General features: G+C 34.4%; 1 protein-coding gene across 4 annotated transcripts in view; it reads right to left on the minus strand.

Annotated features, from left to right (window-relative positions):
- Nucleotides 1-6,263: 6,263 nt before the first annotated feature.
- The window catches only part of LOC142980038 (zwei Ig domain protein zig-8-like), a 248,613-nt gene continuing 230,655 nt past the window's right edge, over nt 6,264-24,221 (minus strand). For 3 of the 4 annotated variants that reach the window (XM_076125312.1, XM_076125311.1, XM_076125313.1), the window contains 3 exons: nt 19,485-19,615; nt 10,849-11,017; nt 6,264-10,176 (listed from right to left, as the gene is read on the minus strand). In XM_076125312.1, the coding sequence (XP_075981427.1) occupies nt 10,076-10,176; nt 10,849-11,017; nt 19,485-19,615 (401 nt within the window). In that variant the 3' untranslated portion in view covers nt 6,264-10,075. The remainder of the gene's footprint in view (nt 10,177-10,848; nt 11,018-19,484; nt 19,616-24,221) is intronic. The other variant, XM_076125314.1, reaches the window with a different exon arrangement.

Here is a 24,221-nt window from a genome sequence, read left to right on the forward strand (position 1 = left end):
ACACAACATACTGGTGTAGATGTTAACAGCACAAACGACGCTGGTCATCACCCGGACTGGCCGGACATTTTGAGCATTACCCGCAAGTAATGCTCGGGATACAACATGTTAAATCATGTTATGTTAGATTGTAGATCAACGAGTGAGTTGCGTTTTGTGCCTACAAGGTAGATGACTTTTGTAGGTTTGCACTAAATTTGGTTCCATGCGAAAGAATGTTATAATCAGATTTAATTGTCACTTTTTTGTATTGAATTTAAGTACACAAGTGGCAATAAATGGACCCACATAAAATCAAATAAACGCATGCCTTCCCGATTTCCTCGATATAAAGTGTTACTTTTTACAAGCATATTTTTTCACTGTGTCCTAGGATATTTTAGATGTATAACAAAGGTATTTAGTACGTGTGTACCTACCACTGTCGAATTCTTTTGGTAAAAATCTTATCAGTGTTATCATATTCTGCAAAAAACTATTTTAAGTCATTTTTTCAAAACTCACTCACTACTCAAGAATACCAACTGTAGGTAATAGCGCTACAAATATTATTATTTCAAAACATTAATCAAGATGCTATCAATGAATCTATCAATTGACGACAGGGTATTCAAATTACAACAGCGCGATTCTTCACCACTACCGACTATTGACAACCGGCTAGCTACCGAAAAATTTTATACAAAAATCTGATCAGTGCCCCTTGCGAACGTCGTAGAAACTATTTTGGCAATACATTTTAATCTCAAGCTTTCGAAACTCGACAGTACTGTCTGTAAAGAATCGTGGTACAGAGTATTAAATCTACAACTGTCACGTGACATTTTCTACCTATCCTCCCCTCTACAACCGCCATCAACTCACTCTATGCCCCCGGCGGTGTACTGCGAATGACGTCGGTCATTCCGTGTTTGTGTGAATGAATGATTATAATAATATTCAGTGCGGCTCCGTTGTATGAACGCCTGAATACCGACCTTGTGTGTGTGAGTACGTATTTTGTGTTTTGGAGATTAAAATATCAATTAATGTAGCTTATAATATATTATCATAAGGATTTTCAAATGTAAAATTGATTACCTTCAATATAAAAGTAACATCTATAATTTTTTAATTAAAATAAATGCAAATAATCAATATTTCCATGTTTGTTTGTAACTCATTCACAACTTCACGGTTTTTTATGAAACTTGGAAGTATTGTTTGCCAAAATAACGCTTCGTCTATAAAATATAGTCTACGCGGCAAGAGTCGCCTGTGAGCTTTAGTGTTGCCATGTATTCAAGTCAAATTATAGGTATTAAGTTAAATATTAGTCTTTTTAAATTGTTTTAAGTCAAGGAAAAAACGTTTACTTTTTGTAAAATAAAAAGAAAGTTCCTATGCAGTGCCGCAGCCGTTTAAGGTTTGATTTGTGAAAAAATCTTAAAAGATTCTGACAACTTCGATGCTAAATTCTATCGTAATCAGTTCATTGGTTTTGTCGTGAGTGAGTAACGGACAAACACATTTTCTCATCTCATATTAGCACCGAATAATCTTTATAACTAGTGAAATTCTACCACAACAACAATCATCAAACGCAATAATTATTAGTTGATCACATAATGGAGTATGACGTATCACGTATTAGACGTAGTAATAGATATTGTTGATGTGATCCTAGCTCCTAATTACATAAGCGTTGTAAACTGGATCTAATTGTGATATTCAATAGAAATGTAGAACGTTGAATGTAGATTACTATGATTACGGCTTGTTACAGCCTGATTATGTTTGATTAAATCGTGTAATAAGTAAATATGTAATATCACGCCTGTTATACCCGAAGGTGTAGGCAGAGGTGTACAGAATAGACCCACGTTACGGCATTAACATGCATGTTAGTCTCGTGTGATAAGGGGCGAGCCTATTGCCATAGACCGGGCACGTTACGAAACTCCGGAATTCTTGTAAGAATAATTTAATATTAATTATAAAAGAAAAAAGCTCTTTGTCCGACTCGGGAATCAAACCCGACACCACACGATCATCAGTCGGATAGACTACCGACCGCGCCTTTTATAGGTAGTCAATAATTATATTAGGATAGACTAGATAGAGAATTTGTTTAATGATAATGATCCGCCGTTGATTATAGGTACATGATAAGAACATTTTAAATGTAAAATTCTCAATACTCAATACCTACTGACTGCAGAGACTCGCGATACAGAACTATTAAAAACCGAACAGAGCGCATGTTTCTAATACAATAACATAACAAACTGTTAGTTAAATATAAACTGAGACCCACAATTTATACAATTCCTTGAATCATTACACAATAAAGTAATGTAAGTCCCAAAGCTGTCACACACAGACATATTTAACAACATATTATAGGGGACTTTGCAAATTGAGGAAGTATTTACGTTTATAGGAAAATAATCATGGTTTCTTTGTTTAGAAATGGAATTTGTGTATTATTTTTAGGTTTTTGTGTGTACAAACTTTGTGTTTAACTTATATCGCTAAATTAGTTTAAAGGTGTTAGATAAAGCTACTCCTATTACCAGCCGTTATATTATTATCAGCCGGATCCTACAATTTAACTCATCCACGGACCAGTCTGCAAGCGTAGCTTAACCTGAGCGATGAATTCGCGCGGCTGTTGTTACTTAGGTACAAGCTCATCCTTGGATTTTTCAGTAGTATTATTTTTAAAAAGAGTAATTACACTCACAAAAAGAGAGGCCTGAAGGCATTGCTAAAAATATTATTAACAAACAAACAAACAAACTCTTCAGCTTTACAATATTAGTATAGATGTGTGAAATATTAGTTCACTCATGGAAAGGGAGGCCTGAAGAATTCAGTAAAATTATTAATGTGTGAAATATTAGTTCGTTATTATTATAGTATGTAATCCACAAGCGACACACTAAACACAAGATTACAGTATAATATTCAATAATAGTCGAGATAGTTCGGATCACCGCGGGCAGACGCGTGTTCATGCTAATTACTTGTCTCGATACATGTAACACTACATATATCTATATTGTAATCTGCAAGGATTTTGTAGGCACGTGTGAATTATTAGGCAGAGGATTTTGGGTAGATTTTAGATCTCCATGGCTTGTTTTCTTCAACGTCGGGCTAGAGGTTAATAGTCATGTGGCAAACAGAAAAATAGCATGGCTAATTGAAAAAAATATTTTTTTACACACAATAATAAAATATTGTAATCGAAATAAATATTCATTCATACGTATCACTTCGCCATGACTACAAATTATAACTTACCGAGTTCGGCGCCGGCGCTTCTCGATCCCGTGACGACACTGACACTTTGTGCGATGAATCATCACCTACCCACTTACTAGCTATTATCACTTGGGTGTAAAAGTTACTTATTAATCTTTTTTGACTGCCTCCGTGGCGCAGTGGTTTAGGTCACCACTCCAATACCACTGCGTCGGGAGGTCGTGGTTTCGATTCCCAAACGAACCACAAATAATTGTTTCGAGAATCATCACTAATCACTTGGAGCGCTTATCTTAGTAAAGCAATTCACAATGTTAAAATGTGATCACCATCACTACAGATACATAATTCTATTCGGTGTTGCATATTAGCGCGCCTTTGCTTATAACAAATCTACCGCCGATTCTAAGAAATGTACCTACGTTTACGGTGTGTATTAGGCAAAGGTAATTCGAAAACAACACAAACACTCACTACCTAATAATGATAAACCATCAAAAACTATGGCGAAATATCGCGGTAGATAAACATTTATTATTGAAAAGTCTTCATCACAAAAAACAAATCCTAACTATCACTCTTTAATTGCACTAAAAATTTCAACAAAAGCAAAAAAAAATCTTTTATTGCGCGGAACATACCTGTTTGTGTGTCAAAGCCACAGGTTTGGGCGGCACTGGCGGGATAGATCAAAGTACATTAAACAGTACGGCCGCGCCGTCGCGTGCGCCGCAGAGTTGCTAAGAAAGAGAGGCTTTATTGTAATAGCATTCTTTCTCTTTTTAGTTTCATTGATTTGAATATTATATGACTCGCGATCCCGGTGAACAAACTTTATGCTATAGTTACGTACAGGCAAAGGAAATTTGTTTAAAAAAATGTTAATAATTCAGACTGCCTCTGTTGCGCGGTGGATAGTCATTGATGGCAAGTGGTCTCGGGTTCGAAATCTGAATCGGGCCAAAAAGTATTATTCGAGTTTTTCTGTTAAGAATTTTTCAGAGATTTCGGGGAAATTTTAGTTAGGAAGTTCAGATCGTTGCTATCCGTACCTCGGAGCACGTAAAGCCGTCGATTCTGCACCTGATGTCTCGCTGGTCGTGTCGGTTTAGCCCAACGGGCTATGAGAGTAAGGGAATAACTTAGCAGAGATGATCCGTTGATACTTAGATGTGTGGAGCATTTTTGAACAAGTAAAGTAAGTATAAATAACTCAGGCAAAGTGGATACAATTAGGCAATGCATGATAGTTTCTAATTTAAACTTATATGACTTATTAAAACACAAAACCTCAACTCGAAACGTCGCTTCATCCGCAACAAATAGTTGTCTCAAATATTTCAGCAATTCAATAAACAAAATAAATCCCCTTTTTATATATTCAGAAAGAAAATTGAGCATCCAGTGACTGTCTTTGTATGAACATGTCTCGATGTTTCCTTTGTGGGTGAAAATTGCGCGGCTTTTTGATATTGTATGCACTTTTCAGGCTTTGTCTATTTGGATTTTGTGATGCTAGTGTTTATATGTTCATAGCTTCACGTACCTTTGAAAGCCACTATGCTGTACATTGCTTCTTTCTTTAGATTACAGTGATTACTTCGTTACGTCAAAGCAGCAATAATCAGTAATATTCTAATTGACCTGTGAGTGACCAACAATTTCACGTAGACTAGTTGTTAACTGAGATACGCGAAAAGCCCGCTATAGCGCTATTCTCTCAACAATCGGTAATATAGAGAGAAAGTGTGACATTTAAAATGCTCGTGGCTAGTCGCTTTTATCGGTCGGTAAACAATCAGTGGGTTAAGCAACTTCAGCGAGGACATTTCAGAGATAGGTGGCTTCGTAGTGGCATTTGAACTGAGTGTCTAGTAGTGTTATGGGAAAAATGTTTATATTTAGATATTTTTGAATTATTGCTTTGGTTTAGGTTTGTGTAGGTCTGTGCATTAATATGATTTTTTTGGCGTTGCGATAATGTTGACTTAAACCTATATTTACATTTTACATACTTCTCCTTACATAATATCATGCTTGTTATTACAAGCCTGATATCCGAAGTGGTAGTCAGAAATGTATAAATTACGCCCACATTTCGCCATTACCAATATTAGTTCCATGTAAAACTACAATTTTCTTAACAAAAATCCACGCGAGCAAAACAGCAACTAACCAGTAAATAATATACAAATAAAGGTCCCAACATAACCCGTACGTAACAAACCCGTGACCAAATGCTACCTTTTAGTGGGAATTAAGTTTGAAACTAGTGGAACTGTGTGAAGGTCTCTTAATTACTTTAAATCAGGATTAGCGAGAGAATTAAAGGACTCACATGTTTGACTGAATTCTGCTATGTTTAAAGTTAGAAATGTTTGAGTGTGTGATGGTTGGTAATCTATACTTCTATTATAAAATTGTGGAGTTTGTTTGTTTGAACACGCTTATCTTAGGAACTGCGGGTGTGAATTTAAATATTATTTTACTGTTGAATAGCCTGATTATTAAGGAAGGCTAAGGCTTATGTAACAGTACGTTACAAACATTAGGAGTGGGGTAGCAACGTAAAATGTTTAAAAAAACGTGGGAAATTATGACCCATTCTCGCTTAATGCGACGCAAGCGAAGTTGCGCTGGTCAGCTAGTACATACATAAAATCATGCATTTTTTGCACAGCTAGTCAGAGAACAGGAGCTCGATTCTCTACTTCTATGGACTAACGACAACTGGCTAGCTAACGAGAAATTTTACACGAAAATCTGCCCAGCGCCTCTAAGAACTATTTTACCAGTAGGTACATTTTAAAGGTCAAACTCTCTATACTCGACAGTACCGAATGTAGAGAATTGCGCTACAGAGCATTGTTACTGTTTACTGCTAAGATCGGGTTTTCTATAAATTACTGGGAAAGTTCGTCCGAAAACGTAGTCATTAAAATTAAGTTTGTAAAACAATTTTTTAAAGGTATATTATTTGAATATGAGTAGTAAATAAAACAAACTAAATAATTTCCGACGATCAATAAGTTTATTTCCTTAAATAACTCCTTATATAATATATATTTACACAACCATATATCCATAAACTATAAAAAAAATATTCATAAAACTTAAAATTACTTAAAACTAAGCTATGTCATTAAATCTAGTATTTTATACCTTTTTAAAGTATTCAATTTTTTATATTTATTTCATTTATTTTTTTTCAAATTTTAACATACATATCATACACTAGGCTAATAGTTAAATGCTTGGAAATTAAATAAACAAATTAATAAATTTATATCTACTTTATAGATAATTATTTACAAATTTTATTTATTTTTGTACAAAAGCTTGTTGTGTTACTATGGCCACTTTTTAAAATCTGTTCAGTTGGTTAACACAATGCCATTTTTTATCATTTTTGGCCCAGAAATCGGACCTACGCGTCCTTAGTTTACCACTGCTAGCAGGTCACAATATGCTTTCCTGGCGTACTCGATAGAAACAAATTCTATATCGACCGAGTTTGATTCAAACTAACGTCAATTATTTTTCTAAATTATCGAACCAACGCATTTTCAAGTAGGTACTGGTTCAAAATGAAACAAATTGTGATTTAATTAGATTTTATTCATTTTAAAACCAGACATCACAATTCGAGATAAATTCAAATTAAAACTAATCAATTTCAAGACAGACCCGTCACATTTTGTGTCTTAAAAACGAATCTGAAAATTTAAGGAAGATATTTCTTTTAACGTTCCTCTACTAGCAATTAACTATTATAAACAAAACGGACTAAAAAATAAAATGCTAAGGTGCTAGTCGTGACAAAAATCTAGAAAACTTGGAACTTTGTAGTAATACAACAAGCTTTTGTATTGAACGACTAAACATACGGACAGACCGTCTTTTCAAATATTAAAACGACGCATATTCTCTTTACGATTGAAGATTGAGCATACATACATACAGGGTATAATTTTATATTATTTTCAGTAAAAATCTGAAAATAAATTAAAAATTACTGTTTATTTTTCACAATTGGTACGTTTTGTTAAGCATGATTTTATTTAAGTCTTGACCATAAAATAATATTTCCATAACCATTAAAAATAACGAAAGCCTTTAACTTTTTATTAAGAAGAAAATTACCCTTTAATGAAACTGGCAGTATTTAAAAATCCATTAATTTTATGACACAAAAACCTGTCAAATTCAAATTCCGAATCAAAACAAAGAACTAAGACATATTTAGCTTATGCTACCCCATGTTACGTCACACAATAAGCACTTCGTAAATGAATATCAATGTTGTATTTAAACAAAAAATCAGTTTGTTCATATATAATAGATTAGCTAGTGATTAAATTAAATACATTTAGTTGTATGTAATATTTACAATTTTTATTGATGAAAATTTATTCACTAAATGAATTTTCTATATCGTTGGTTCAGTGATTATACTAACCATTCAAAACATCACTGAAGAAGATTTGCACCTCGGATGAAAAGGACGTAAGTGATGTTATATTTCTTTAATCTTATGCTTTTCTTCCACTGCATGTGCGACTACTAAACAAAATAGGATTTAGAAAATCATATAAATGGGAAACAGCTGTTTCTTTCTTTGTTCAGTTTGACGAACTAATAGAAAGGAACAACAGATCTTCGTAAAAGAACTTAATATTAGAAATAACGGCTAAAACGCTTTTAACATGTCATGTCATAAAAAAGTTAGGTTATTATTTATATTATACGGCAATTAACATTATTATGCATTTTATCTCTCATTAACCCAGCTTGCGTTCGAAGTAGCCTATGCTGAAACGTCAAGCAAAGTAAAATGCACAAAGACGTTATTTCCTGTATAATATTAGACAATAATGACGCAAAGAAAAAAATTAAATTAAATTATTCACTCGTGATCTCATTGCTATAGTTTTATATAGAAAAAGTTTTTTCTATGTTGGTCGCGCCACGTCTGTACGTCGCATACAATTTGTTAGAACCACCTATACGTTCGCTGATCCAATTCTCCGTGTCAAAATATTGACTTTGAAGCTAGGCTTCATTGTTAGCGAGTAGCGATTTCATAGGCTGAAGCGGGTTTATAAAGTGTTGATTACATGCATGGATTATTTTAGATAGTTATTGCTTTCGTTAACTGCTGGTAATTATTGTGTGTTTGGTTTCTACCAAAAATATTTGGGAAATGAGCAGGACTACTCTATGTTTGGTTTTCAATGTAATTTTAAAATAGTTTGTTTGCTTTTCCCAAATGAAAATTATGCCAATGAAAGATCATTATGTCTGGCTTCCACTATAAAGACACTAGTTAGTTTAAAATGACCACAGACAGAGAACAAAGATTATTTTATTACAATGTTTTGTAGCAGTTCAAGCTTAGCATTCTGAAACGAATTTTTCAGTTTTATTTCAAGACGTGAAATTAAATTTCGTTTAATTTTTTCGCGGTTCGCATTAATACGGATACCGCTGCAGTAATTTGCAGAACTGGGTTAATCTCTGTTTAATGTTAATGTAAAAATTATAAAACTTGCTCAAAAGATCGCTGTAAAGTGGATAATTTTACGGTTATTACATAGAAATTTATTTCTTCAGTACTTAAGAGTTTATGTTTTGTATTAAATACTTTATAAAAATCAAATGTATTTTTCAACTTAGTAGCTTGGACCAGTTAATAAGCAGTTAAAATATTAAATCTACGCTATGCATACATTTGTATATCGCACAAGTACAGTACTATTTTTGGACTGCATTGATTGTTTGTTATTACAAGGATGAATAATTTCAACAACCAATATTTAAGATGCTTACAACGTAACTCAACTTTGAGCAACTTTTATGTTATATTTGTCACTTTGACGTGTAGGTACTGTAACGACAAAAACAAAATTATGTGCAATATTTAAATATGTTTATGCATTAAGTTTAAAAAACATAACCAAATATTCAAGAATCGTTTACTTACGGTTTGGGTACAAAATCTACTACGATTCCATTTCTGTCATAACAGAAATAAAAACAGAAAAATTCCTAGAAAAATCAAACACCTAAAATAAGGTCAAGAGCTTATAAATAAAATATTTACGATATCACACCTCGCTCGCATTTCGACCTCGCCCTTTGACCTTTCGAGTTTGCACTAATCCATAGGTCACAAAACTGAACTCGAAAAAAGAAAATTACATCTCATGTTATATGTATTTTCGTTTGACGTTTTTAACGTGAGGGCACATCGTCAATTGATTATTTATGAAGCTTCGAATACGAGAAGAATAAAATATAACGGAAACATTCGGATGTCTATGAAAATATAATCGTTTCGGTAGTGTAGTAATCGAGTACGGGATATTTGATTATTAAAGAGCGATAGGCATTTTCTGCGTATTCTTTTCGCGGTTTTTGTTTGTTTTGCGATGTTATTTATTCATCGGTGTGTATGTATGTTATATACAAATATACATTTTGTGTCGCCTTGATAAATCGCTTATTTATTTTATCTGAAAATTCTTAGAACACACAACTTTGTTTACCATGATACCTCATAAATACAAATAATGTCAACTGTAACTCGACAAACTTGTTCTATTCAACAAAATGTTCTGTACCAAATTATGACGTCATTATTCACAGAATTCCAACAGATCCATGATGTTTCTTCACATTGCAAAATCAACTAGTAAATAACAATCTTCACTCATCAAATCACAATAAGAATTTTATTCTCTCAACACCTAACGAAACATCCGAGACGTGGCGCGACGTAACCTAAGTGTATCTACGTCACAATTTACAAAATGTCGTGTGTTCACTAGCAGCCCATGAGAGTGACGATGACGCTCAGTAGCGCGGCTGAGAGAGGGTATTGCAGACGGAGCTGGCCTCCGTGTTGCATTGCTGCTGGGTGCTCACCTGAGGGAGAAAAGAGGATTAGGTCTTCTGTTCCAACAAAAATGACAAAAAAATTATCGGATACACAAAATACTATGTAGAAAAATGGAAATTATATTCACGATACGCTTCGAATAATTATTGGTATTTTACAAATAATTATAACTTATTTCTCTAATTCGGTCCATGCGTCGTCATCTAATTGGGAAATATACTTTTAAAATCATAAAGAACTGAGAACTTCCCCATTTTTTTTAAGTTGCTTAAAATTAAGACCCTGCAAAAATCTTTATACACTTGTCATGAGTGAGTAAGTTAATGATAACAAAGCCTTCCATCAAATACTTAAATACTAGGAATAAGATTCCTGACCTAGGTGGTATTTTATAACATAATCTTAGGATTCAAAATCAAAATCAAATCATTTATTCATTTAGGTCAAGTGCTGACACTTATGATAGTCAATGATACAGAGAGTGAATTTACCGCCAGTTCGGAAGGTAGGGCCAATGAGAAGAGCTGGCAAGAAACTCCTGGCCACTCTTTTTAATCGCCAAATTATTTTAACAATATTTATGCTGGTATAAAACATTGTATTAGTGTATACTATTTACTTCACTAAAAAAAAATGTTTCTAGTAGCAGTCAAACTGAAACTTAAATACAAACACCATAAAGTTTATAATCCACATACCGCTCAAAACATGGACGAGTACAGATCTCGGGTTGGCATTAGCCGGCGCGCAGGTGTACCGGCCCGAGTCGGGCGCCTTGGCCCGCTGCACGAGGAGGTGGGAGGTCGTGGTCTCGCCCTTCTCCGTGATCACTGACACGCCGCCGCGGGGCGAGTCGTAGTTTATCTCCTGTTGAGCAAAACATTGATTTATTAACATGTCTTTCAAAACCCGAATTTAATCAGTCGAGATACCAGCAGGGCAATTTACAACTATCAATTACCGACAATCAGCTAGTACTTATAGAAAATTTGCGTCGTAGAAACATAGTATCTATTTTTGCAGTACAGTCGAATTCTTGATACTCGATAGAGAATTACGCTAAAGCAGTGTTTCAAGTAAGTTAACAATCGGTAAGCGTCGGCTTAAACAACCTTTAGCACGGATATTCCATAGAGTTTTTAGGATATGTCGACGAGAGAAGAATGGAGTCAAGGTCTCTACACACAAACCAAATCGAGACAGATATGGTACACCGATGGCTCCAAAATGCAGAACGGCACAGGAGCAGGCGTCCACTCGGAGGACTGCAGCATAAGCACTAGCCTAGGCAGATATGCTTCAGTCTTCCAAGCAGAAGTACACGCAATCATCGAATGCACCCAAGAGATTATAAAACGAGATACAAAAAATCGCGACATTTATATACTCAGCGACAGTCAAGCAGCTATTAAAGCTCTTTGCTGTTTTAAGGTCAATTCGGGACTTGTACTGAATTGCATAAAGAACCTGAACAAGGTAGGTCGTACAAACAACGTTAGGCTAGTTTGGGTACCAGGCCATGCGGGCATAGATGGGAATGAGAAAGCTGATGAACTTGCACGGAAAGGATCAGAATCACTCCCAATAGGTCCAGAACCAATAATTGGACTACCTGATGCGACAGTCAAACTGGCAATAACCAACTTCACCAGGGACCAGCATCTGAAAGAATGGAAAGCCATATCTGGACTAACCCATTCGAAACTCTTCATAAATAACGTCAACAAAAGCTGGAGTAATAACCTAATAAACCTCAGCAAAGACAGCATCAAGAAAATACTTGGTGCTTTCACAGGACACTACGGCACGAACTACATGTTAAACAAAATAGGTGCCATAGATGACCCTAAATGCAGGCACTGCAATGAAGAAGCAGAAACCATGAAACACATACTGTGCGAGTGTGATGCTTTAGGAAGGAAAAGAATGGATCTTCTAGGATGCGGTTACCCTAAACCAGAAGACTACAGGCTGCTTCCGGTGGGGTGCATAGCAAAACTGATAAGTTTTGCCCTGCCCCCCAACGTCTAGAGCAGCAAAGGAGGGGGTGACACAAAGGATCAGGAATGGTCGAAGTGTCAGCCAGACATTAACTGGCACCCCCACCCCTAAGATAAGATAAAAGATAAGGATATGTCAGAGGAACTTTTTGTTGTCATAATATGTTTACTGCCCGTGTAGGAAGATTTGCAAAGTATTATACAGTGTAGGAACCTATATTCTTACTTTAATATGTTTAATTGTTTTATTATACTAATTTGATTAATTTTTTACTGATGCCTTACATGTCAGAGCCATATAAAAATATGCGACGTCAAATGACAATCAACTTATTCTCTCCAATAATACGATTTAACACTCCTTTATAATAAATGAAACATTAAACAAAGATTTTCACTTATAATAAGATAGAAACTAATTTATTTGGAGCCCCGCCAACAATGAAACAGCGAAAGACGATGAGTTCTATTTGATTAATAGACCGTTAATCGTGTTGAAATTGCAGACACGTGATTAGATTTGATAAATAGTTATATGAATTAAAAGTTACGCTTAGAATTTCAATAGCAATATTTGTGGTTACAAATAACATACGGGTTGGACTCTAACTCGGGTTTAGTTCTTTTTATGATGTCACTAGCTGACCCGCGCAACTTCGCTTGCGTTACGTAAGAGAATCATAATTTTCCCCGTTTTTGTAACATTTTTCTCTGGTACTCTGCTCCTATTGGTCGTAGCGTGATGATATATAGCCTAAAGCCTTCCTCGATAAATGGGCTATCTAATACTGAAATAAGTTTTCAAATCGGACCAGTAGTTCCCGAGATTAGCGCGTTCAAACAAACAAATAAACAAACAATCAAACAAACAAACTCTTCAGCTTTATAATATTAGTATAGATAGTATAGATTCTTGACGCAGACCAGAAAATGTATTACATAGTTATTATAACAAATAAACTGGCAGTGTCACAAGTGGACCGAGCCAAAACGTCAAGCAATAAATAAATAGATAATAACAATGCAACGAGAAAATATTTGAATTTATGACCACAAACTTAATAAAGAAGTAGTTTCGTGGTTCATATAATCTCCGTCAAGTGGTCACCACGCCAATACCATTGCGTCGGAAGGTCGTGGGTTCGATTCCCACACAGAGCAGTTAGTTGTGCGATCCACAAATAATTGTTTCGCGACTGGTTGTGCTTTGTGTCCGTTGTTTGTGTGTTTGTAAAAAGTGCCCGCGACACAAGAGCAATTGTTAGTGCAAGAGTTGTCTTTTTAAAAGATAAGTAAAACCTTAATAAAATTCAGAGTCAATAATTGCAATTTAAAATTTCAACATAAATCGTAAAGTTATTGAAAATTTCTCTTAATATCATATTTCCAGTTATACATTAAAGTAGAAATTCATACGAATTCAACTTATTATTATTCTATTTAATCGTATACGATTCTCATAACAACCAAAATGAATCAGACTACACTTACCAATTGATTGTGAACTTTATTTGTATCGAGATAAAGTTTATTTTCAACTGTTTCTGTTTTATTGGAAGTAGTAATAATTTGAACTGACATGAACTTTTAATATTAATTTCTCAGGCATTTAAATGATATTTGATTGTATGATTATTGATGATGAATTCCCGAAAGAGGATTTATTTCAATGCTTATACTATGCACTTTCACTTCTACATATTTGTATAATTTCTGAGAATTTATAACAGTTATTTGTTTGTATTACAGTAATATTAAAATTCTCTGAACCGGTACTCAGAGGTTGCTTATATTGACCAATCAAATGCAACGTACTAATTCAATAGCGCGATTCTTTGCAGTCGGTCCTGTTGAATATCGAAAGTTTGACATTTAAAACGTACCGCCAAAATAGTTCTTACAACGTCCGTTAGAGGCGCTCATCAGATTTTCATACAAAATTTATCGATAGCTAGCCGGTTGTCGGTAGTAGTAGTTGTCGAAGAGAATTGAGCTACTGGTAAGGTTGTGAATAAAAATAATGGCAACAAATTTTTGATTGCCTTGACCGACGCGACATATGGAGCAGTAACTTTAGCTATCAAAATTCGGAAATTTGATCAGCACCTCTAATGGGTGTTATAGAAACTATTTAAGAAGTACATTTTAAAATGTCAAACTCTTGTCAATCTGTCATACTCGATAGTACCAACTGTAGAAAATCGCACTACCGATCATCAACCACGGCTTGACGCGATTCCAGAGACCACCTTAACTATACTACAGACAAATATTAATAATTTTGGGAATATAAATCTCCGGAATAAATATTATGCCCAATTAAAGTAGTGATCATCCCCCATAGGTAGTGTAAGGTAGTAAAAGTAAGGTAATACAATGACAAAGTGTTAAAGTAAGCTAACTATTTCCCCTCAAAAATACTCCATTCTCAACTAAAACACAAACTAAACATCCATTAAGATCTTATGATAGAGCATTAAAACTAGACTGAACTTCATACAAGCTCCATTAGTGTTAGAAAATTCTGAAATAACCTAGAAACAAAGCACTTTACCATCTAGATATCTTTTAAAAGGAAATACTAGAACACTCGCGTTGTCACTTTCAGAAATTGTCAAACAAGTTGTTTTAGAAAATTGTTGGATTGTTTTTAACTTCGAAATAGCTTGTTTTGACGATAAAGCCTTAGGTACACGTAGTTTTTGAAAGGTTTGAGAAATCATTGTAGAATTCTATTAAACTACTTTGGTGTTTCTGGAATCTGGATTGTTTTCTGGAAAAAAAGGTTTATTGATTTTTCTTTGGTTGATAAAAACATACATAGAAGTATTTCATATTATTTTTAAAGACGAGGTAAATGTTTTACACATCCAACTTCCACGCAATTAGTCGGGGGTTGGATATAAAGCAAGACATGTTCTTTTTCAAAAATCATTGTAATCAAATCTTGCATGTCTAATTCTTTAAACAAGTTTTGAAGGAATGGATAGTACAACATTTTCTTGGTCAGCATGTTTCTCGCTAGGTTTACCTCCACTGTTTTGTCGGGATGAATCCTAAACTCGGGACTTGAACAGAATATCATTTTTGAAGTACGACTGCAAAAAAGTGCATTTTGTAAAATCTATGGCGAAACCCTGTAGAAAGATACTATGGCAAACACTGCACTAGCTAAAGTTCAAACGCACGGAAGCCAAAATTGAATTCTAAGACCAGAAAGCAAGCGATTTCAAAGTTGTAAGGCCTCCAGGTGAAAAGGCTTGTTTTCAAACTATTTGCAACAGTAGTATTTTGTTATAAACTAGCCAACTTCGAGTCCCACCGGCGCATAAATAATATACCAACTAGATTGCCTAACCGCGTTGCTATTAATCCAACCGAGTTTTACTGTGAGGTAATTTTTATTTCTTGTTTGTTTTCTTCTGTGTTTAGGTTAATCTGGTAAATTGTAAATATGCATAAGTATATATACCAGCTTAGCCCTTCTTCCGAACTATGTTGGAGTCAGCTTGTTTTCTTTTTCTAATATATTTTAGATTATTCGCAATGTAGTCCATAGTTTGGTAACATGTCCGATATCTGGCAATAGGTTCGCCCTCTATTACATGGGATTAAGATTGTAAATATCGATCATCTTTTCATATAGACAGAGGTCTGTTTACACATTCTACTAAACAGGTATCATGTTATGTATGTATTACCAAGCTTTGAGCAATAACCTAATGACAGACTGTTTTTCAAAGGCACGCAAAATGCACTATCCCTAACTATATAGTCTTAGTCCTACATACATATATACAGAGTATTGGAAGCCCCGATACTCCTAGAACTCAGGTCAAAGTGCTAGTTAAGCTTCTAAACTTAATATCCTGTTGGCGCACCTAGCGAGAATTACAACGATTGGAAAGAGGTTTGGCCCCAATTTAAAATAGAAACGCTTTTATAAATCTATCAAAGAAATGATTTTGTAGGGTGGGGCATTTTGTAATTTGTCATCGTAAAATACCCGTATATTTTACTTCATTAGTAACTGCAGCCAATACAATGCATGAAATATACAAACATTTAGTCGGTTAAGTATACTGTTGGTGGAATATAATCGAAGGCCTCTGCCATATGAAGTCAGTGAGTGAGTGAAGGAAGTCTATTGCCAAGTGTCGAACACGTTACCAAACTCTGGAGAAAGGAGCACTAAAATGAGAATCATAATGATCCTTGATAATTGCAAAATTAATAACAAACTGCTTTATCTTAGGGAGAAGGACTTAACATTATTATTTCTCAAAGACTGACAGTAGGATAGTGACCATTTGTCACAAAATGGAGTAGAAACACGAAAATAGTTTCAGATGATCTACTATACTGACGATGAATTAACTACTAGAAACCGAAGATTTGAAAATGTGCAGCAAACTGAAGTTTATATTTTTTTACTTTTTATAGTTTTTTCTTACAATGGGGGCCTTAAACAAACAAAATTATTCGAATTGGGCATCATGTTATTGGATCAAGTTATATACCTTCCGTTTGGAGTTTTGCCAAGTGAGCGATTTATTTAAAAACATCCCATCTTGGTGTGTGAGGCTGCCTGCCGTTTCTCTTGTAAATACGTATACTAAACTTTTGAAATTAAAATATATTGTTATTATAGTGTAATCTACAACACTATAATTAAAATATACAAATGGCTGTCTTTAAAAAATCCATCACCATGTTCTATAGGTTAATCATTATTAAGCTATCTTTTAAAAATGTCATACAAAATTTTCTATCGTCAATCATTATAAAAATAAATTTAACCCATTAATGTCCCACTGCTGGGCAAGGGTCTCCTCCCGTAATGAGGGAGGGGTTAGGCCATGAGTCCACCACGCTGGCCAAGTACCGGTTGGGGACTTTGCATGCCCTCAATAAATGTATTAAACCAATTTTTAGGCATGCAAGGTTTCCTCACGATGTTTTCCTTCACCATTAGAGCAACTAATAATTATTTGTAATACACACATAACTTCGAAAAGTCATTGGTGTGTTGCTTCGGGTTCGAACCTGCAACCACTTGCGTGGGAGGTGCCAACATATAGCCTTAATTTCATACAGCATGTTTTACTGTCAATCATTATTGAAGAGAAAAGGTTTCCACTTCACTCAAATCCCTAGGTTTACACGTAACAAATCTACCAATGTTTCTAAACAAACTGGCAAACATTCAAGCCCAACTTGTAAATAAAATCCAGTTAAAACGAAACAGATTGAACGTTCCATTTGATGAAAACGCAAACGTTTGTAGTATCACTTTAAATACTTTACATTTTGTCTTTTATGATAAAGTTGAAGTAAACTTTAGAAATGTCGATAGTTTATCACGGTCGGTAGTGATTGCCACTGTCGCGCGAGAGGTTTCGGGTTCGAATCCTGGGTTAGATCAAAAAGTATTTATTGGGTTTTTCTGTTAATCATTTTTCAGTGATTGCCCGGAGTTAGGAAATTGAAATCGTAGATCTCCTTGCCTCGGAGAGCACGTAAAGGACAGGAGGACATTCAGTTAAAGGTGTCGCCATTTGGACCAATTTTATTAAGAACTGGCTAACACGCGCGTGTAAGGTGCACTGCCCCCTGTTTTTCCACTTAAGGGTATTTTTAAAAATAAAAATGGAATTCCGTACACTTTCTATTTTTTTTTGGCAATTATGCATCTTACTTGATGTAGTGTATTTTACGGCGAATCCAATCAACGTTGAAAACCATAATAAAAGGCTAAACCCTCGTATTTGAAGTGTAAAGTGTAAATTAATATAGATGAATCACCATTTTTTTTGATTTTTTTATAGATTAACCAAAGAATCGAATCCACGATACCCAGTACACTTCTAACACTACATTTTATAATGGAACATAGCTACGATCGCTCAATTTGGTGAAAACAGGAGGGCCATTTGTACCCCCGCTGCTCTGAATACTAAAGAGTACGAAATAGCCATTTGTTTGTGAAGTTACATTAAAATAATAAAGCTATGTTCGTATTTTAGGTTCCTGTTATAGCACAGTTACTAAGTATGAAATAGGTGCGTTGTATGATTAATTTTAGTAAATAGAAGACCCAAAATGCAATATGTAATTTGGAAAAATAAGGGTTAAAATATGCAAAAAAAAAATGTTTGACCCTTGTCTTTCCGTACCCTCTAACTATTACAACGCGAGGTTTCATCAAAATTAGTTCAGCGGTTAGCTGTAAGGGATACTGACAGACGGACATTTCCATTTACCTACATTGGTACGGAAGTATGAACAGGATGTCAGATACATTTCAAAAGTATCTTATCATAAGCTACTTTCACGATACTTAAAAAATAAAACCATAATTCTCTTCAGGGCGTTGACAGGGTAGATAATTTTGCTGACGCGATATCTCTGGGAGGTCCAAAAACTCCGCCATTTTGTCCCCTCCCCCCTCTTTGTCCCCTCTCCGGACGAAACGTTTTAAGGTCTGTTAATGTCACGTAAGTTGTCGACAGGAGATAAATGTAATTATCACAGCACGTTTTGAAAGACAAGCGTTATTTTTTTGTTGTATTTTTTTGCTTATTTTTGAGATGTTTTTTAAAGCAATTTTGGTGTAATGCGATGATATCCTTGTTGTGTAATAACATCTTTTAATTATGCTTGAATTTTTGACATCGTAAATATAATATCGTACCATTAAGAAGTGGCGAAGACACTACAAAATCTTTAAAAGGTCATTTACAGAGCTGGGAAAATGACTGATATCTATCTCCAGCCAATACCTGCCAATGACCCAAGTTGTCGACAATAATTTTTCCTGAACGAATCAATCCACCACATGCTATTATAAACCCTTGATAATTCGTGTGGTTTTTCTTCAACGGGGATTTTTGGGGGTAGTGTCTTGCGTTGAGCACCACATACAATTTTAATATTATTTCGATTCAGTTAGGGCTTTCGTAAAACTGCATTCTTTAACACCTTTGGACTAGGCTTCTTGAAACTTTTTTAACGCAAACATTGTCACATTTTTGGACGTTTGTAAATCTCTGGGGTGTTAAGAGCACCCCACGCGAATACAGGTTATAATAATAATCTCAAGAATAAATCACACATAATATATATATATATATATTTTATCATTAATATTTGTAGATATTTTTTTTCTTTCAGTTTTGTTTCTTGCCTTTTCTTTATTTTCTCGTTCTAGTATGTTATACAATTATGTTTTTTTTCTGAAGTCAATTTAATGTTATTATATTATGTATTATTATTAAGTTATTTAAATGTGGGTACTGTTAAATTTTATGTTAATAAATAAATAAATCACATACCTCATCATTATGAGTCCAGCGTATAGCGGGCGGTGGTTCAGGCGAGTGCTGCACCACGCACGTCAGGTTGATGGTGCTGCCCGTGTTGATGAACAGGTCTGGACCGCCCAGGATCGTTGTCAGCGGCTCTGCTTGGGCAGAACGAGGTGGTTAGGTTGGGTGTTACACGTTTAGTTCTTGGTTTAATGTTTTGATGTATAAAGGGGTCTAGTAGCGCGATGCAGTACAGACGTTTTTATTGAGTATCAAAAGATTGACATTTAAAATGTATTGCATAAATAGTTTCTACGGCGCCCTCTAGAGGTACTGATCAGATTTTCATACAGAATTTATAGATAGCCAGTCGGTTGTAGATATACTGTTGCACTTAGCAAGACAATAGAATAATCAGAGGTTATAAAGGATCAAGCTTCTGTGACTTCTTCTTTGCTTCCCTTTCTCATAAAGGGATCCGAATTTCAGACTAATTTTTCTCTTTAAAAATTTAATTTGAACTTGAGTCACAATACCAAAAATGAATAGTCCAAAACACGTACAGAGAATTTAACTTGATGGAGCCATCACTTCAAGTAAAACTCACGAATCGATCCAGTAAAATTGTGTATGTAAAACGTCTTCTTTAATATTTTTACTTATGTATGAATAAAATATCATATTCACAGAATCCTTTACTCAAAGAACAACAATACACGAAAAATCACTTCATATACTAAAATATTTCGATCAAAATTTCAGTATTCTCAAAATATATAAATGTCAGTCCCGAAGTTAAGTAACTGACGAGTTCATTGACATGAAACCAATAATACGAATCAGCACTCAGTAGGTCATTGACCTCCGTACAGATTATGCTGACGGCAGCCGTTCCCTAGATATTTATCTTAGTAGGCTGTATTTAGATGTTCATGTATATTTAAGACGAAATGAGAAATTTAAATGGTAATGTTTGTAAGCTTTTCATGAAAATATTTCCATTGTAATACAACATTAAAACACTTTTAGGATTTAGATAATGTCTACATAAAAATACTGAACCTACAATCGCAAAGAATGTCGACGTCAGGCAGACGGAATATTGTTATTACTTCAGCCAAATCTCTTAACAGCATGTTTTTGAGAAGTAAAAAGTAAAGTTCTGTACCGACCCACTAAATGTAGGATCAGGCGTCAAGGACAGATTATTATGGTCAATCTATCAGATATACCCTCACGGCACTACACGAGCACTACATTTTTTGGCAGCTTTAAATAGCACAATCAATTTTAGCTACCTAACTTTAACTTCCTTTTTAATCAGCCTGTCATTAATGACACACACTAAAACCTTTCCCAAAAATGACCCTGTCTCCTATCCGTTAAGTAGTATTTGAGTATATAGCAAACAATGAGGACAGACAGGCTCGTTATTAAGTTGTTGGACTATATCCCTACTTGTGTTTGAGTTTAGCGACATTTATACTGAAAATTACTTCAGTATATATATTCATTTCGTCACTAGAAAATGTACTTGTAAAGTCAAAGTGTCTAAGTCAACGGGCTTAAAGTTTAAGTGTTCGGCGCAATGTACAAAGTTCAAAGACATAAGTTTTTGTCGACTCTCTCTACAATGTTTATAAATATTTAATAACGCTTTTTGTGTGTCTGTCTTGTTAGAGAATTTGTTATATATTTTGTTTGCTGTTATTATATTGTGATGTTTTGAAAGATAATTATGGATAGTATTGTGAGAGCTAACTGCTTTATAATTTGCTTAAAAACATGAAAAGACTAATAAAAATATGTAATCTGAAAGAATATTTGATAACAATTAACACTTTAGGACTAATAAGACACTTAAAGGGTAATGAAGCACGTAAGGGATAATATGAAAAAATATTTTTCTCACAGCACAACGAAATAAAAAAAAAATATTATAGAGAACTTTAGAGACTTTAACTTAGAAGAAATTATAGGTACACGTGCAAAAGCAATTATACTGGTAATAAACTTTGTATAACGAGTTCGTTTAATAAACTATCAGGAACTATCCTTCTTTAAATAAATAAAACATGTTTTCAATTAAACACAGTATTTATAGTAGTGTAGGCTCGTTACGTCAAAAGCCTTATTAAAATATTACCGTCTTCTTTACGTTTCTAAGGATGGTAAATACGTATCGATATTTTTAATTAACGGACAGAGAACTAAAACAAAATTAATCAACTTATTAATGCTTTTCCACTAACTTAAACGAAAATCTAAACTCTCCCTAAGAAACTGCAAGGTAGATATTTTCCCAATGGCTGACACGTGCAGACGAATTTCCAATCGATAGCTTTCATATTCAAACATAGAGACAATATAGACAAACTGACCACGCCATTTTCAATATATTAAAGCTCAGGCTATCCCTATATAAAATAACTAGATTCTGCCCGCGAGTTTAGCCGCATAAACAAAATTTTTCAGAATAGAAAGTAAACGATATCCTACCAAATTTCAGCAAAATCTCTGTAGTACCTTTGTCCTGATTGACTAAAATCATCTATGAAATAATTCAACCATTCTTATTATATTTAAAGACTTCGTTATTTAATGGTTAGTGCTCCATTTATCGTCAACCTCTTTCATACGCCTAAGACCCCTGACATGGCTTAACGAATGTTATCTTATTTGAAACAATTTTACATGCTCTTCGAAGCACGGCGACGCTCAGTTCACTTTCCGCGAAGTAGCCAACCATCTATAGAATATTCGCCTTTAAGGTTGCATTACACTCCAATCGTTTAGAGACCAATAAGGCTAGCTATAAGTACCTATAACATTCGTACAAAAATTTAGCCCTCCACAAATTTTTATCTCCACTAAACTGCAAGTCTCTAGTCTTCTCATATGAATATGAAATTCAGCGTTTTCAGAGTTCAATGTGCTGTGTTAAAACCTTATCTAACGAAGCCTTTGTTACTGAATACGTGTTCGACCAGAGCTTACCGACCTTAGGATGTTTGAATAGGACTTATAAAAGATTGTGGTCTGTGTATAAGATACTAGCCGACCCGCGCAACTTCGCTTGCGTCACATAAGAGAGAATGGGTGATTTTTTTCCCCGTTTTTGTAACATTTTTTATTGCTACTCTGCTCTTATTGGTCGTAGCGTGATGTTATATAACCTATAGCCTTCCTCAATAAATAGGCTATCTAACACTGAAAGAATTTTTCAAATCGGACCAGTAGTTCCTGAGATTAACGCGTTCAAACAAACAAACAAACTCTTCTGCTTTATAATAGGACTTATAAAAGATTGTGGTCTGTGTATAAGATATTGTTTGTTACATCTTTTGTTGGGAAAATATGTGATTATGTTATTCAAGATGGTAGGAGGATTAGGTATATTTTTAGTGTCCTTGGAGACAGAGCTTTTATTGCATGAAATCTCTTTAGTGTTTAAGACAAATATGAAACTGAATCAAACTTTAGTTCTTATTCTATTAAGGGCAACTTGGCAATTGTTTTCAAGCGTTTTTTTTCTTAAAATTGTCTGTAGACTTTCATAATCAGTCAGTAAATTGTTTAACAACTTTAATATCACGTCAAAAATGATAAAAAATAAATTTAACCAATTAATGTCCCACTGCTGGCCAACAGTCTATCCCTGTAGTAAGAGAGAGGCTAGGCCTCGAGTCCAAAAAAAATATACTACTCGAAAAGATTTGCTCTCTCAATTATATACTCATATTCTTGGGTTTGATATGTGTATATGTATGTAGTAATCATGGCAAATAAACGCCTAAAAGAAAACTTAACCCTATTTAGTAACTCTTAAAAAACAAATCAAATTCATATTAAACCGGCACCGACTGTATAAAATGCATTTGATCTTATCGACTTAAACATGCAAACGCTTTCCACAACAAAACAGCGCCATTAAAAAACCTACACAAATGTTCAAGGAAGAAAATAATTTTAATCTTCGACCATCAAAGGGAAAATAAAATTTATTTACAGCTCCATCCGTTATTACTTGCGGAACGAATAACTTTATATTGCTTTCTTTGAAACTCTTTGAAGTCAGGTGAGATGTGTGATAACGGTGCGATACCTAGAAATCTCTTAGGACAAAAGATGTTTGTATAGAACTTTGTAGCGCGATTTTCTACACTCGGTAGTTTGACATTTAAAATTGGTCGACAAATAAAGGTTTTGCGGAATGCGCCGGCGAGACTGATCAGATTTACATGCATTTAAATTCATTAAGTATTTGGTTTCAATCGCCATTTTAATGTTTCTAACATATTAAAACGCTAGCTGCTCAAAACTTTGTGCCAAAAGACTGGTGGTATTCAGAAAACCGATATTTTAATATTTTTTAGAGGTACTGTGTAGCTTTTAATAACAAACTTAATTTTGAAATTTTAACATCATTCGGTACTTATTTTTGTTACTGAAATATTCCATTTTAAATACATTTAAATCGATGATAAGACTCTAGATTTGTATAGTAACAGTAGACCAAACTACAAAAATACATGAAAATAAATCGCAATTCTCAGCGTCTCTACACCTACAATTCTTAAAACCAGTTCCTCCATGTCCACTCTCTCCTACAAGACAGTTCCCATGTGTGCGGTCTGTTACTCGGACATTACACGTTCTAACTGATCCTCAACACTACTTAGCACTTAAGTGTCGCCGAGACGTGGACGATCGGTCTTAGGAATTGCTGCTTGATTTTTACTGCTATTTGTAACTAGCATACCA

This window comes from Anticarsia gemmatalis, chromosome 17, assembly GCF_050436995.1.
Source record: "Anticarsia gemmatalis isolate Benzon Research Colony breed Stoneville strain chromosome 17, ilAntGemm2 primary, whole genome shotgun sequence".
Lineage (NCBI taxonomy): Eukaryota > Metazoa > Arthropoda > Insecta > Lepidoptera > Erebidae > Anticarsia > Anticarsia gemmatalis.